Genomic DNA, 14,891 nt, shown 5'->3' on the forward strand with positions numbered 1-14,891 from the left:
TTCTGTTAAGGTAACCTCTTTTATGGGCCCACTTGGTTCTTAAAAACTTTGTTTGTTATTTTGAATTTTTGTAATCATCTTGTCCTTTTTGGGGGTATAATAAAACCCATTTTTTTGAAGATTACATTTGTCCCTGTGTGTTCCTGGCTGCTTGGGTCATGACACCCTTTTTCACATCCTACAGTGAAAATAACAAAGTTTGGAGTAAAATGTCAGTCATATATATTTCATCTCTGTCATATATTTTATATTTATGATTGAGCTCTTTGTATATATTAGAGCTAATTCATATATTTTGTAAACTTTGTAATATATTGCATTATTTAATCTAGTTTAGTCTGTTACTGTTCTTATTGTCTATTGTCTCACTGTAAACACATAATTTCCTTAGTGAAGTATTCTGATTCTGATTACACAGCTGACAGAACTTTAAGCATCTGCAGAGACAGCATGCACCCAGAGGGGTTTTATAGCTGAATGTATGCAGACGCAATCCCAGCAGGCAAAGCCTGATCTTCATCAGGCAACAAAAGCAGTTTTTAGTGGTCAGATTTGAAGACTCCATTTCTACTTGTGCATGTTTCTAAAATAGAATCACCGTGGCGATTGCTTTAGTCTCTTCGGGTTGGTTTTCATCTTTGCCTTGTGTTGTCAACTCAAAAAACAAAGAGACTGTATTTGTGTTCTTATTAGGATAGTAATTTGTTTTGGTGCATATAGGTTTATATTGTTATTTAGTAATTTTGTGAAAATGTTTATCAAATAAAGGTTTTCCTTGAGTATTACATTCACCAAAAAAGTCTCTTGAGTCACTGATGTTCACAGCACAAACACTGCATATCATCATTTTCACAGCTCCTTGTATTCTAATGCAACTTTTTTTAATTTTGTTTTAATTATATGTGTTTGCTTTAGCATAAATGTTCTAAAACTGTTTATCAAAACATAAATAGTTTAATTAATAATCTCCAGTTTAGATGCTGGTTTTCAAAACTTGTAAAGCTGGCAGGTTAACTGAAGAATTTTCCCTTTATGTTTTTAGAATTATTCAGCAATTCAGTCACAAATAATGTGGAAAAACAGAAACAAAAGGAGCAGAACAAAGTTAAAACAGAAAAGTAAAAAAAAAAGAAAACCAAGCCAAATTAAACATGTGCATACTTTGCTGGCAAAAGATTCTGTCTCTAGAAAAAGACAACATAAAACCATCAGGTACACTTTTCTAGTACCTCTTACTAATGTCTTTGTTTGCTTAACTTAAAAGAAAAAACTGATATCAAAATAATTTTAGACAAAATATGCATCTTCTCTGCGTCATCGCTTCCTCTGTGTAGTTAATTCCTCTATTTTTCTAAAGAAATGTCTTCAGAAATACGTAAATATTTGTCATGCCCTTGTGGGCTCTTCCAAAGAAAACTGTCTGTCATCAAACCAAAATGTTGTATTCTTGCTTAATGTATTTACAAGCAACCTCAGCACATAGGAGGTTGTTGTTACTTTTTGGACGTAGGATCGACAACAGCTGAACCAGAGTATCACAGTCTTGTTAATCATGTGTAAATTCTGAACTCAAACTCATGCAGTCCCAGCTATCAGACTCAAGTGTATCCACATGGACCTGAGCAGCCATCTGTCAAGATACTGTCTCTGGCCACCTGTCCAGCCCCCAGAGAGATCCTGCAACCTTTGTTACCAGCTCACTCCTCAATCACCTGAAAGGTGCCAATCCAGATGTGGATGTTCTGCCCTGCCTTGTTATCACCAGCCACTCGAGAGGCCAGAACCTGTCTCCATAATGTTTTTATTTGGATCTGTATCCTTCTACTATATATAGGACTGACAGCTGTTGTCAGTCCTACGTTCCAAAAACTAAAACAACATCCTATTTGCCGAGGATGCTTGTAAATACACTAAGCAAGAATCCAACATTTTTGCAAGTTTTTCTTTGGAAGAGACCACAAGGGCGTGAGAGAGAGAGAGAGAGAGAGACGCAATATAATTTAGCTGATTTATGATAAAGAATGAAAAAATAATGTGGTAAGTGTTTATATTTTCTGTAATGCTTACATCATCTGCCTTTGCCTTATTTGATGAAAAACAATAGGAAATGTGAGATGTGTCATACTTGAGGGGATTTGCTGTATGAGTGCATTTAATTTAGATCCCTCCGGGGTCAAGAATTGTGAATGACGAAGAAAAATAGATACATTGATAAAATGATAAATAGTAACTACAACACTACTACAAACCGGATTCCAAAAAAGTTGGGACACTAAACAAATTGTGAATAAAAACTGAATGCAACGATGTGGAGATGGCAAATGTCAATATTTTATTCAGAATAGAACATAAATCATGGAACAAAAGTTGAAACTGAGAAAATTTATAATTTTAAGGGAAAAATATGGTGATTCAAAATGTCATGGTGTCAACAAATCCCAAAAAAGTTGGGACAAGGCCATTTTCACCACTGTGTGGCATCTCCCCTTCTTCTTACAACACTCAATAGACATCTGGGGACAGAGGAGACCTCAAGTTTAGAAATAGGAATGCTCTCCCATTCTTGTCTAATACAGGCCTTTAACTGTTCAATCGTCTTGGGCCTTCTTTGTCGCACCTTCCTCTTTATGATGCGCCAAATGTTCTCTATAGGTGAAAGATCTGGACTGCAGACTGGCCATTTCAGTACCCAGATCCTTCTCCTACGCAGCCATGATGTTGTGATTGATGCAGAATGTGGTCTGGCATTATCTTGTTGAAAAATGCAGGGTCTTCCCTGAAAGAGATGACGTCTGGATTTGAGCATATGTTGTTCTAGAACCTGAATATATTTTTCTGCATTGCTGGTGCCTTTCCAGACATGCAAGCTGCCCATGCCACACGCACTCATGCAACCCCATACCATCAGAGATGCAGGCTTCTGAACTGAGCGTTGATAACAACTTGGGTTGTTCTTGTCCTCTTTGGTCCGGATGACATGGCGTCCCACATTTCCAAAAAGAACTTTGAATCGTGACTCGTCTGACCACAGAACAGTCTTCCATTTTGCCACACTCCATTTTAAATGATCCCTGGCCCAGTGAAAACGCCTGAGCTTGTGGATCTTGCTTAGAAATGGCTTCTTCTTTGCACTGTAGAGTTTCAGCTGGCAACGGCGGATGGCACGGTGGATTGTGTTCACTGACAATGGTTTCTGGAAGTATTCCTGAGCCCATTCTGTGACTTCCTTTACAGTAGCATTCCTGTTTGTGGTGCAGTGTCATTTAAGGGCCCGGAGATCACGGGCATCCAGTATGGGTTTACGCCCTTGAGCCTTACGCACAGAGATTGTTCCAGATTCTCTGAATCTTCGGATGATGTTATGCACAGTTGATGATGATAACTGCAAAGTCTGTGCAATCTTTCGCTGGGTAACACCTTTATTGCTCCACTATCTTTCTGCACAACATTGTGGGAATTGGTGATCCTCTACCCATCTTGGCTTCTGAGAGACACTGCCACTCTCAGAAGCTCTTTTTATACCCAATCATGTTGCCAATTAACCTAATTAGTGTTAATTGTTCTTCCAGCTCTTCGTTATGCTCAAATGTACTTTTTCCAGCCTCTTATTGCTACTTGTCCCAACTTTTTTGGGATTTGTTGACACCGTGTAATTTTGAATCAACATATTTTTCCTTTGAAATGATCTCAGATTAAACTTTTGATCTGTCATCTACGTTCTATTCTGAATAAAATATTGACATTTGCCATCTCCACATCATTGCATTCAGTTTTTATTCGCAATTTGTTTAGTGTCCCAACTTTTTTGGAATCCGGTTTGTATTTTTATTAGTACAACTAACTACTGTTGATAACAATAATAATAATACTGTCACGGCTAACCAGGGTGAGTCATGTGGGGGAATAAATGAGGACACAAGAGCAGGCACTCGCTGAGACGCGAAAGAGGTTTATTGGAAAAGAAAACACAAGGTGAAAATGGTGAAATGGAACTAAAGATAATCTATAATGGGGAAATCTAAACAGCAAACCTGAACATGAAAGAAGGACAGCAGGGAGAACACACGGTTTATACACAGGCCGACCAGTGAGTACATGAGTTGACACAACTTAAATACACACTGAAGAAAACAGGGAGATTACATACAGGTGGGGAACACAGCTGGACCTGATGAGCCTGACGAGACGGGAGGAAGCACTGAATACACTTACATAAGACATGGACCTTCAAAGTAAAACAGGAAACAAGAAACAATTCACAAAGACACAGACTTGACATTGAACTAAACCTCCACTAAACATGAGGGCACAAGACACAAAACCTAAGAACAAAACTCTAAACCAGAATAAACTGAAACATAGAATTATAATAATAATCAACAAAGCATAACAAGAGAATCAGAATACAAACCATAATACAGAAAAATATGCGAAACTGAAAATGCTGGGTCAAATGACCCTGAACCGTGACAAATAAACATCCATCCATTCTCTTCCTCTTACCCTTTTCAGGGTCGCAGGGGGCTGGAGCCTATTCCAGTTGTCTTAAGGCGAGAAGCAGTGTACACCCTGCACAGGTCGCCAGTCTGTCGCAGGGCTAACACATAGAGACAGACAACCATTCGCACTCAAATTCAAGCCCACCAACAGCATGTCTCTGGACTGTTAGTGGGCTTATATATATATATATATAGAGAGAGAGAGAGATACACCAGGTCATTCACCTTGTACAGCAGCGGTACTCCGAACTGAATATTTGGAGGATGCCAATGAATAGCTTTAACATAATAATCCTGAACTGAAATTTGAAAAAATGGATAAACATAAGAAAAGACTTGCATATATTCTGACTTCAAGATATGAATCATGTTTAATGTAAACTATGTAATCTGTGATAACTGATAACATTAAGTTTAACATGAGCATCCACCACTGTAAGAATATAAATACATGACAGAAAATAAGAAAAACACATAATGTGGTACCTGCAAGAAAAACTGCGTAACTTTTGCCCTATTCAAAACCAGTTCACTACCATCTCTCTGCTCTTATACTTGGCCTTGTTCAAGTCCTTCATATGATTTTGTGTTGTTATATTATATTTTTGTTCTTATTTAATATGAGCATCCGCCAGTGTAAATGTTATTCATATTGTATTGGAACAAAAATCACTATAAAACAGAAATATATATCACATTTAAGTAACAAATATGTTATGCCTGTATATCACTTTTTGAAGAAGCAATGTTTCATAGACAATTAAACCCCATATATTCACATTACATAAATGCTAAAAAAAGAGAAAAAAGAAAAAAAGTTCTTATGCCTGGATAAATAATTGTCATTGTATAAAATCACCAATCACAGCAGCACACCTCAAAACTCAAAAGGTCACAATCCTGCTTATCTTAAGCCATTTCCAGATTTAACACTTGTGGGGTGTGCTCATGAGGAGCGTGTGCTTGATCTTCTTGTTTTCTTGTATTTCTGTGGCATTAAGAATTCCTTTGCTCTTTTCTGGAAGTTTCTCCCAATGGCAACATAGAGAATGGGGTTAAGGACACTGTTGAAAAAAGCTAAGTACACAGTAATTTGTTTGTAGATGTCAAGTATGGTGTGACACCTCACAATACCAACACGTTCAAGCACATCTAGTATCCTGCTCAACTGGAATGGACCCCAACAAATTTGGAATGCCAGAAGAACTACCAGGATGAGAGTGGTGGCTTTCTGCTCCTTCCCATGCCCCTTTAGCCTGTTTCTCAGTGCTTGAATAATCTTGACAGCGCAGAGGGAAATAATGGAAACAGGGATTACGAAGCTGAAGATTATGGTTATTGTCTCATATACTAGATGTTGGTCTTCAGTGAAGAGAATGCCACATGCAGTAATATTTGATGTACTGGGGATTAACTTCCTGTAGATTAATACGGGGAGTGCAAAGATAACGCCAAGAATCCACACAACTACACATGCCAGCTTGGCATAAAATGTCCTACACATGCTGTGATGGGACAGTGGGTGCACCAGCCCCACATAGCGATCTATGCTAACCAGAACAAGGAAGTAAATGCTGCAGAGTGCATTCATTTTTATTATGGCAGGTATCACTTTGCACAGGCTCTCACTGAAAGCCCAATTAAAGCCCTTTCCTACATAGTCAGCCCAGAAGGGCAAACAGCACACCAGAACAAAGTCAGCTCCAGCCAAGTTGCTCAAGTAGATCTCAGCTACTGTGCAGGCTTTCTTGTGGAGGCAGAAAACCATCAGCACAAACGCATTAAAGATGATTCCAAGCACACTGATGGCCAGGATGTAGTATGAACCCAGAGTGAAGATCAAACTATTTGGCTCAAGATTAGTACAATTTGTATTGTTTTGGTTTCCAGACATCGTTACAGGGATGAGGTTGACAGGGATACTGCAGAAAATAGAGAACAGAGTACAGATAAAACATTATTGTAGGCTAACTTTCACAATTATTTTTCTTTTCCTTTTTTCTTTCAAAAGAGGAAAAAAAATATCCACACTTAAAGTATTCCACACAGCAAATTCAAAAGTGTTAAATTTTTTGGTGTTAATAGTCTCCTTGCAAAAGTAGAGTTAATTTTACTCTAAGCAGAGTCACATTCTTTTAATGTAACTCTGAGGTGTAAAATGATAGTAGTTAAAATCGAGTGTTAAAAATGAGTGTTTCTCTGTCAAATCTGGAGGTGTTACAATGGAAACATTAACTCTTGACCTCTTAACTCTGAACTCCTAGAGGGGCTATGACACCAACAGAGTAAATTCACAGACTCCGCCCCCAGCACGGCTCCAATCGAAGCTGAAGTGAAGCCGTTTCAGAACATTTTGCTCTACATATTTGAGTTGTTTGCCATGCTTGGTAAGTCATTTTTTCAAAGATTGTTTCAATTATTATTAGCTTTTACTTCTGTGGCTCTTTGGAGTTGAGACAAAGCTGTGTGAAAGGCATTAGCCATGTTGCTCGCTGATAGCATAATATTCTGTTTTAGCTAGCTGAAAGGTATTGTTTGCGGGCAAATACCACAGCCTTGAAAAAAAGCTTGCATGTGAATTTTCAGTCAAACTTTTGGTCAAATACACCTAAAGCAATGTCTAGAATGTGAAATGTTGGTATAATGGTGCTACTTGAAGCCTGAAAACGATCGCCCATAAAAAAAAAAACTAAAAAAAACGAGCAAACAGCAGTAGCAGACGTCCTGACTGGATTCTACGTTAGCATAGATCCCTCCAGAGTTTTGTGCACACGGTTTAGGTAAAAATGAAAAAAGTTGAGGTTTTACATTTAGTTCAGTATTACCTGTTGCCTGTGTCCTTGTTTTTTGGGAAAATACTTTACACAAGTAATGGCTCAAAGAGGATTCCTTTTTTTTTTTAACTGTGCTGCAATTGTTTACTGGATTATTTGTGCCATTAATTACTGTCAACTAATTTTTATTCGATCTCCACACAGGATATGCCTGTGAAGATGGAATATGGGGGAGAGCAGAAGTGCGTTGAAGTTCCACAAAGGGATGAATGAAGGACATGCATATTGTATTCAAGAAATAAGTGATGAGAATGCTGTTATTTGCATTTACCATGTCAGACCTTTTGATAAACAAAATTCTAATGAAAGTGAGAACATGTATACTGTTACATCTTTCAGAAAATGTTTTGAAATTGTGGTGCACAGTTCAGAATAAATGTTTTTCAAAAACCATTGCATCTTTTTAGTAAATGTTTATTTCCAAAAGAAATTTCTAGAAGTTCAGAACAGTAAAATTCCCGCTTTTTAGAATGAATTAGAAGATAACTCTTACGTAGTTAAACTAAAATACTCTTTGAGAGTTAATATATAAACTCTTAACACCAAGTGTTAAATTATCAACTCCAGACAGATTTGGTGTTTAACACTAAATCAGAGTTAACGTACCAACTCTCCAAAAAGAGTTAAATTAACACTCTCTGGTGTGGACCCATATAGACACTTTAATAGTGTTGAAATCAAATCCGACAGTGTTAATTTGGACATGCTGGATTTACTGTGCATGCATGGAAGTTAATAAAGACAAAGTGAGTGGTCAAAGCTGTCATCGTTATATTTAGGGGTAGATTTAATCTATAAAACTGTCTTTTGGCATTAAAAGCTACTGTGGGGGTTTACTAAAAAAGGAACAGTGTCGACTTTAAGACTAAAATCCGCAGGGGCAAGTGACATGATGATGGTACAGTTGCAAAAATGTACCCATGTGAGTGAAAGGTTGTTGGGGTGATCTCCCATAACAGTGCCTTAATTTATATACAAAGATGTTGTCAGTTAATTTCAGTAATTACCTACCAAGAGCAGAGACTCAAAAACAAGCACGCCCGATGAGTTAAAGTAGAGGTGTCAATGAAGTCCTGAAAGAAATATTACAGTGTAAGTGCAGGTTTTAAACCTGTTTCTCTATGAAAACAGTCTAGCAGTTAAGGTAAATGAGAGCAAGAAGAAGAAATATGGTTTTGTCTAAGGATGAACTCTTCTTAGAAACTTGTGAGATTCTGAGGACTGAGACTCAGGTGCAGCACAGATTTATCCAGCGGTGAGTTTATTCCAAACTACTCCATCATCTGAACATGAGCATATTATTGTAGTGTATTGTAGTCCATATTATTCCACTGCTTATTCTACGAGCTGTGAGGTTGCAGAAACCTATTATAGCCTAAATTACCCATATTATTCAGACAGTAACCCGACGCGCTAACATAATGACATCACAGCTACAGTTATAAATATGATATGCTTGTCTCTCATAGCCAGAAAAAAACAAACAAAAAACAACAACATAAAAATCCCTGTGTGGTGCTGAGAAAAAAAAAAACAGAGCCGGTTTTTAATAAAATTCTAGTATTACTACTTAAGAGCAGGAAGTACCCACCTCTAAAAACGCAAGGTTGGGATTCCGTCGAGACTTACAGAACAGAGCAAAAGTTTTGTCCCCGCGCTCACAGCTTAGAGGGATCCATCCGTCACAGTTACGCACGCTGATAATATTTCCTCATCTTATTCCAAATAAATGAACACTTCAGCTCCATAATCAACAGTAAGAGGTGTTTTTTTTTTTTTTCAAAGTTACATTTAGTGTCCAGGAAATCTAGCAAATCAGGTTTGCATGCTTCTTTTAAATATTCTCCTCCGAAAGTTTTTTTTTAACCCGTAAAGAAAACACTCCTACAAATACTTCACCAATAAGGTAAGCCACCAAAATACCTGCTGTGACCACACCTTCCATCGTAAAACTGGCACTGCACCTCATTAAATCCCGACCGCAGCGCTTCAGCTTTAAAAGCGTTTCTCGTCTTTCCTCAGACCGGTCCGAACACCGAAATGTCTTAGTGTCTTAGATTAATGCCAGATTCTGATTCAATATGTAATACTGGCTTCAATAGATATCAAGCATTTAAAAACAAACCTCAGATGAGTGCTTTTATGCACATTATTGTCATGGTCTGGGGTTGTGAGGGAAAGGAGGACCCAGGGGCAGAGGTCTGTGTGTACAGTGCGTTTATTTACAGTGTGGTAAATACTGATGCCAAACTAATCCCCGCGCTCCCCAAGACTCCCGTGTGCGTCTTCCAGTGGCGTCCGTGTTCGTGCTCCCCGGTGACTCTGCACACCCTGTGCGTGCTGTGCTGTCCTTCTTCTCCACGCTCCTCCTGCAGGGAAAACAATGGAAGCAGCCGTTAGACACTGACCCCTGCGGGCAAACACGATCTGTACTTCCTGGACTAACAAATCCTGCGCTGGAGAAAGCTCCATCGCTCTGTTAAGTAGCTGCCCAGACGAGCTTGGTCAGAAGTAGGTGTGTGAGAACCTAGGCGTGACCAGCAGCTGACAGGGCCACACCCATCGCGCTGTGCAAGTTTCTTAATTTGCACAGCGTGTAAGTTAATTGAAGGGTGTTTTTAAAGTTTTGAACAAGTAATGGCAAAAAGCTGAAAAACCCTGTTAGTGTTGACTTGTTAATCCCCTTTGCAGAGCAGAAAGGCAGAAACATGAAGGATTAAAAAACAACCAAAATTAAGTTTGGCTTGCAGGCAAAAGAATCTGTTCTCCAGGTGGAAAAAAAAGGCCAAACGAATTCCTACTAAATAGCTGTGTTTTTCTTACTTAAAAGAGAAAGTAAACTGAATTTAAACTAATATATAATGACTCACTCTTTAGCCAGCTCTTCTGCTTTTCAGTCAATGCAGTCTTTGTTTTTTCCACTTCAAGTAGCACTTTGTCTCTTTGCATGGTTCATTTTTATGGTGTTGGTTCAGGTATTGTTTTATGGACCTTTATAGACTCGGGCCTTCTGTGAACATAACATCTGAAAAGGCGTTTGAACTGTTTGATTAAGCTCAGAATGAAAATACTATTGTTATCAGTTGGTGGAATAATTGAGAGAATCTCTCACTAAACATTGGGTTGGCATTATTTTCCATTTCAATTATTGCATAATTTTGTGTTTTCGGGTGAGCTATAGGCCATACCTATGTGGGAGTGGAGATTCCCCTCTAGTCAAGCAGTCAGCCATTTGGAGATTACTGCAGGGAGTGGTTGATTGGTGATGATTTGAGCCCATCTATATAAAGGGGGAGAGAAAACGGGAATGAATGGGTTTTTGTAGGACACAGTTGCAACAGGGGAAGCTAGCTGGAAAGGGAGACTCCAGTGACAGAAGGAAAATAGTATTAGATTAATAGAGATTAATAGATTAATAGAGTACTAGAGCTCAACCCAAAATCACTTCCTTTATTCTGTATCATAGCGATATGAAGACATTTACACTAAACAAACAGAAAATACTCCACTTTGACACATGCAATTTTCTCTCAAATGAAACCATTATTTTATGTTCATGTTTAATCCCCAAAAAAGTAACATTTACATGGACAGAACTTTTAAGAAAATTAATATTTATATCATGTTATTTCAATAGTCCCCGTGTGGTTCAGTGTATTCTGTTAAATTTACTGGGATGTGCCAATATGTCCATGAGATAAATCCGATACTGACAGAGATCTGCCTGCTGTTTACATTGTAACAGCTGCCTGTTGACAGTTCAAAGCCTGCCACTGAGTGGACAGGTACGCCTGGAGTTTGTTAATCCTTTGTAGTTTAATCAATCACAGCTTACCAAATAAAGGCTTATCAGAGGTGCTGAGAACCATAGCCATCCATCTATTCTTTTAACCATTCATCTAGTTCTGGGACATATGAGGACTGGAGTCTATCCCAGCTGTCATACGGGGAATCCACACTGGACTGGGCCAACACAGATTTACATTAAGACCCACATTCACCACAACTGCCAAGCTGAAATCACCAACTAATCCAAAGTATAAAATATCTAATAACTCACATAGTGTAACTTAAAAGGGGATGTGCGTTTAATTTAAAACATTATTTTTGATTTAGAATTTAAAGTTCCCTGGTGTGTAGACATTTATTTACCACAGCGGACTACAGAAGATGCCAGTAAATGAGGATTATTGAGTTTTTGTATTTACACTGATCTAGCAAGGTGATATATCGCAAGTTCACTGTATAAATGTTTCACAATACATACACAGAAGCTGCCACTAAAAGCGGAGTTTGAGTACGAGGCATACAATTCGCTGTTTTTCATATACTGTTACATACATGCAAAGATTAATACAGTGTGCAGGTAGTTCTTCAGTATTGGTAGGTTAAATGTCTTTTTGGAGTCACAGGAGTAGGAAAGGAATTCTTTACAATGTAATACACAACAGTAAGTAATACTGCGCAGCACAACAGGTTTAGTGGTTTACAGTTCATCACTAAAGTATTCCAATCGGTAGCAGTAAAACCGCATAATGTTGCAGCACAGAGACATATTAATACACAACCACTCACATGTACAGTGTGGAACATCTAACCATTAAAATCTTGTGTTAATGCTTTTAACGCTGTTAACCTTCTTTCATCTCCTTTGTATAGTCGTTCCATTATATTAGCTTGTGTCCATTACTTATGTAATAGAGAATAAATGTGGTAATGCTATTCAATTATGTAGCAGTGTTATTATTGCATTAGATCTGAAAGCATATCTAATAAAATATAACTGAAAAAAAAAATAAAGCAGTAGAATGGCAGATTCAGATTCGCGTCTCAGATCCTGTTATACCGAAGCTATACCGGATCCTTGGCTTTGAAAGCAACCCCACCCTTGTTGCTTGAACTTTTGATGTAAAACAAGAGATGTGGATTATATTTGTGTGTGTGTGTGCGTCTGTATGTGTGCGTCTTCTAACTTTGCCTGATTAACAGTCCTAGTTAATCCTTATTTATCTTGGCTTTTAGTGAAGCCTCTTAGTTCATTCTTGCTGTTGCAGCTTCTTCTCTCTAAGCCAACTTTATTCTGAGCATGACTTAAATAGTAGGTGGTTGGGACTGCTGTGCTCACAGCCAGAGCTGTATACCTGAGATGATAATATCAAGGATATCACTCTCACTGACATTATGCAGAACCAAGACTCTAAATGCTCAAGAGACTGTGCGTTACTTTCAAATATGCTTCTTTAATATGGATATCCACCAAATTCCTGGTATTGTATGTGCATAGAATTAGGGGAAAAAAATAGCAGCACCCCTCAAGGCACTCAAACCTTACTACTACTTTCTGGAGATACAGTGTAATGAACAATGTTAAATAAACCCTATATATTTAGATTGCCTAAAAAAAATTTTTTCTCATGCTTGGGTGAATAATTACCCAGTTAATTTAAAATAACCAAAGCACACATCAAAACTCAAAAGATCAGAGAGTAGCTTGAGACTTTGTCAGCCTCAGAGTCGTTATGCGAGTTGACATGAGGCTGAATGTTTCTGTAGTCTTATTGTTCCACTGCTTGGAGAGTTCCTTAGTTCTTCTTCTGAAGTTATTTCCAGCAATGACGTAGAGAATGGGGTTAAGGACACTGTTGAAGAAGGCAAAGTACGTAGAGATCTGTTGGACGATGGTCAGTGTGATGTGGCATTTCAGAATGCCAGTGTTTTGGAGCACATCTAGTATCTTTGTCACGTGGAATGGCACCCAGCAGATCAGGAATGCCAGGAGAACTGCCAGGATGAGAGTGGTAGCCTTCTGCTCCATTTTCTTAGAGTTTAAACCCTCCATTAGCCTGTTATTCAGTGACTGAAAAATTCTGACAGTGCAGAAGGAAATAATGATAATAGGGATGATGAAGCTGAAAATTATGGTTATCACCTCAGATGCCATATATTGATTTTGTGGTAAGTCAAGTGAACATTGAGTAAGATTTGACTGAGGTTTGAATTCTAACTTCCTGTAGATGAACACGGGGAGAGCAAAGACCAAGCCAAGACCCCACACAAACAGACATCCCAGTTTGGCGTAAAACGGCCTGCGTATCCTCTCATGGGAAAGCGGGTGCACCAGTGCCACATAACGATCTATGCTAACCAGAACAAGGAAGTAAATACTGCAGAACGCATTCATGTAGATAACAGCTGATGTCACTTTGCACAGGCTTTCACTGAAAGGCCAGTCAAATCCCTTTCTTGTATATTCAGCCCAGAAGGGCAAAAAGCACACCAGAGCAAGGTCAGCTCCAGCCAAGTTGCTGAGGTATATCTCAGCCACAGTGCAGGCCTTCTTGTGGAGGCAGAAAACCATCAGCACAAACACATTAAAGATGATTCCAAGCACACTGATGACCAGGATGTAGGGTGGAACCAGAGTGAAGATCAAGCTGTTGTTGTCAACAATACAATGGTTTTCACTTGTGTTGCTTTGGTTTCCAGACATCTTGACAGAGTAAGAGTTGGAATGGATGCTGCAGAAAAACAGAGGACAGCAAATAAAATATAAAATATTATTCTAAAAACAGTTTGATGTGAGAACATTATGTTATTTTGATGGCGCACAGTACAGAGATACACATAATTACGAGTAACACTGATATATAATGCAAAATACTGCTGCTACATTTTCATTTATTTTGCAAAGAATTTGACTCAAAAACACAAAAACTGTGGCTGAGAGAGACCATTAATTCACACTTACAGTCACATTTAAAATCACAGCCTATTTAAAGTCACCAATTAACCGAAAGTGTATCTGCAAAATTAAGAGATTAATAATTGTTTTGAATAACAAGCGTTCTTGTGTGTTAGTTGAATTTTGATGAGGCGCTTTTGCTTAATCTATCATCAAACCATGGGTGCCACAACCATTGCAACAAGATATTTTTGAATTTTTCCTTCTTCCCAGAGAAACATCTGTAATAATGTTTTTCTATTAAGAAAAATAACCAGCTATTATATTATGTTATTATAGCTATTATAGCTATAATTTTGGCTATTATTCGAACTGATAATACCAGTCTACCTCTATTAAGTACTTATTTGTGTGTCTTTTTCTTTGCTTATAAACATGTAATGACAAAAAAGAGAATACCTTTCTATTTTACATGCAGAGCCCTTTCCATTATCAGTCATTTAAAGTTCCAACAGTACAATACAAGCACATCTACGTTTCTAATAACTGATTACTGTTTATCAGGACTGACCTGAGTCACTGATATTTATAGCAACCTCATTTTCTGCATATCCTCACCATCAGTTGCAGCCACATTCTTCCTAAATTAATTCTAAATGCATAAAGATTAAAACAAAAACATAACAAAATACAAACCCTCCTTTTTACATGTGTTTGGAGTTTGTTTCAGCGTAAATCTTCTGAGTGCATTTGGCTTAAGATAATGACTATAACACTAAACATGCAGAGACAATTCCAGTTAATGATCTCCAGTCTATATCGTGACATGTTTACACTGTCAGACATCATGTTTCTAAATCTGTGCTGTTGATAAAT

At 38.0% G+C, this 14,891-nt stretch overlaps 1 protein-coding gene, 1 long non-coding RNA gene and 1 pseudogene across 4 annotated transcripts; 1 reads left to right on the forward strand and 2 right to left on the reverse strand.

The window, feature by feature from the left end:
- Window positions 1–3,933: 3,933 nt before the first annotated feature.
- Window positions 3,934–9,405, reverse strand: LOC101486926 (B2 bradykinin receptor). 3 transcript variants are annotated; one of them, XM_076877681.1, is made up of 3 exons: window positions 9,257–9,405; window positions 8,345–8,406; window positions 3,934–6,421 (listed from the first exon to the last, which is right to left on the reverse strand). In XM_076877681.1, the coding sequence occupies exon 3, from the start codon at window positions 6,391–6,393 to the stop codon at window positions 5,446–5,448; it is 948 nt and encodes a 315-aa protein (XP_076733796.1). In that variant the 5' UTR covers window positions 6,394–6,421; window positions 8,345–8,406; window positions 9,257–9,405; the 3' UTR covers window positions 3,934–5,445. The 3 variants fall into 3 exon arrangements, with proteins under 3 accessions (XP_076733796.1, XP_076733795.1, XP_004540434.1); XM_076877680.1 differs by lacking the exon at window positions 9,257–9,405 and adding an exon at window positions 8,963–9,197; XM_004540377.6 differs by lacking the exon at window positions 9,257–9,405 and adding an exon at window positions 8,925–9,197.
- On the forward strand, window positions 6,553–7,724 carry LOC143414046 (uncharacterized). The gene is made up of 2 exons (XR_013094613.1): window positions 6,553–6,886; window positions 7,478–7,724. It is a non-coding gene; the product is annotated as an uncharacterized LOC143414046 (long non-coding RNA).
- Window positions 9,406–10,773: 1,368 nt separating the features above from the next.
- LOC101469423 (B2 bradykinin receptor pseudogene) lies at window positions 10,774–13,844 on the reverse strand (annotated as a pseudogene).
- Window positions 13,845–14,891: the final 1,047 nt, after the last annotated feature.

The sequence above is a fragment of the Maylandia zebra genome, linkage group LG19 (assembly GCF_041146795.1).
Source record: "Maylandia zebra isolate NMK-2024a linkage group LG19, Mzebra_GT3a, whole genome shotgun sequence".
Lineage (NCBI taxonomy): Eukaryota > Metazoa > Chordata > Actinopteri > Cichliformes > Cichlidae > Maylandia > Maylandia zebra.

Excerpts from the sequence above, each read along its gene's own strand:
- LOC101486926 (XM_076877681.1), bottom strand. The coding sequence starts at position 6,393 with ATGTCTGGAAACCAAAACAATACAAATTGTACTAATCTTGAGCCAAAT.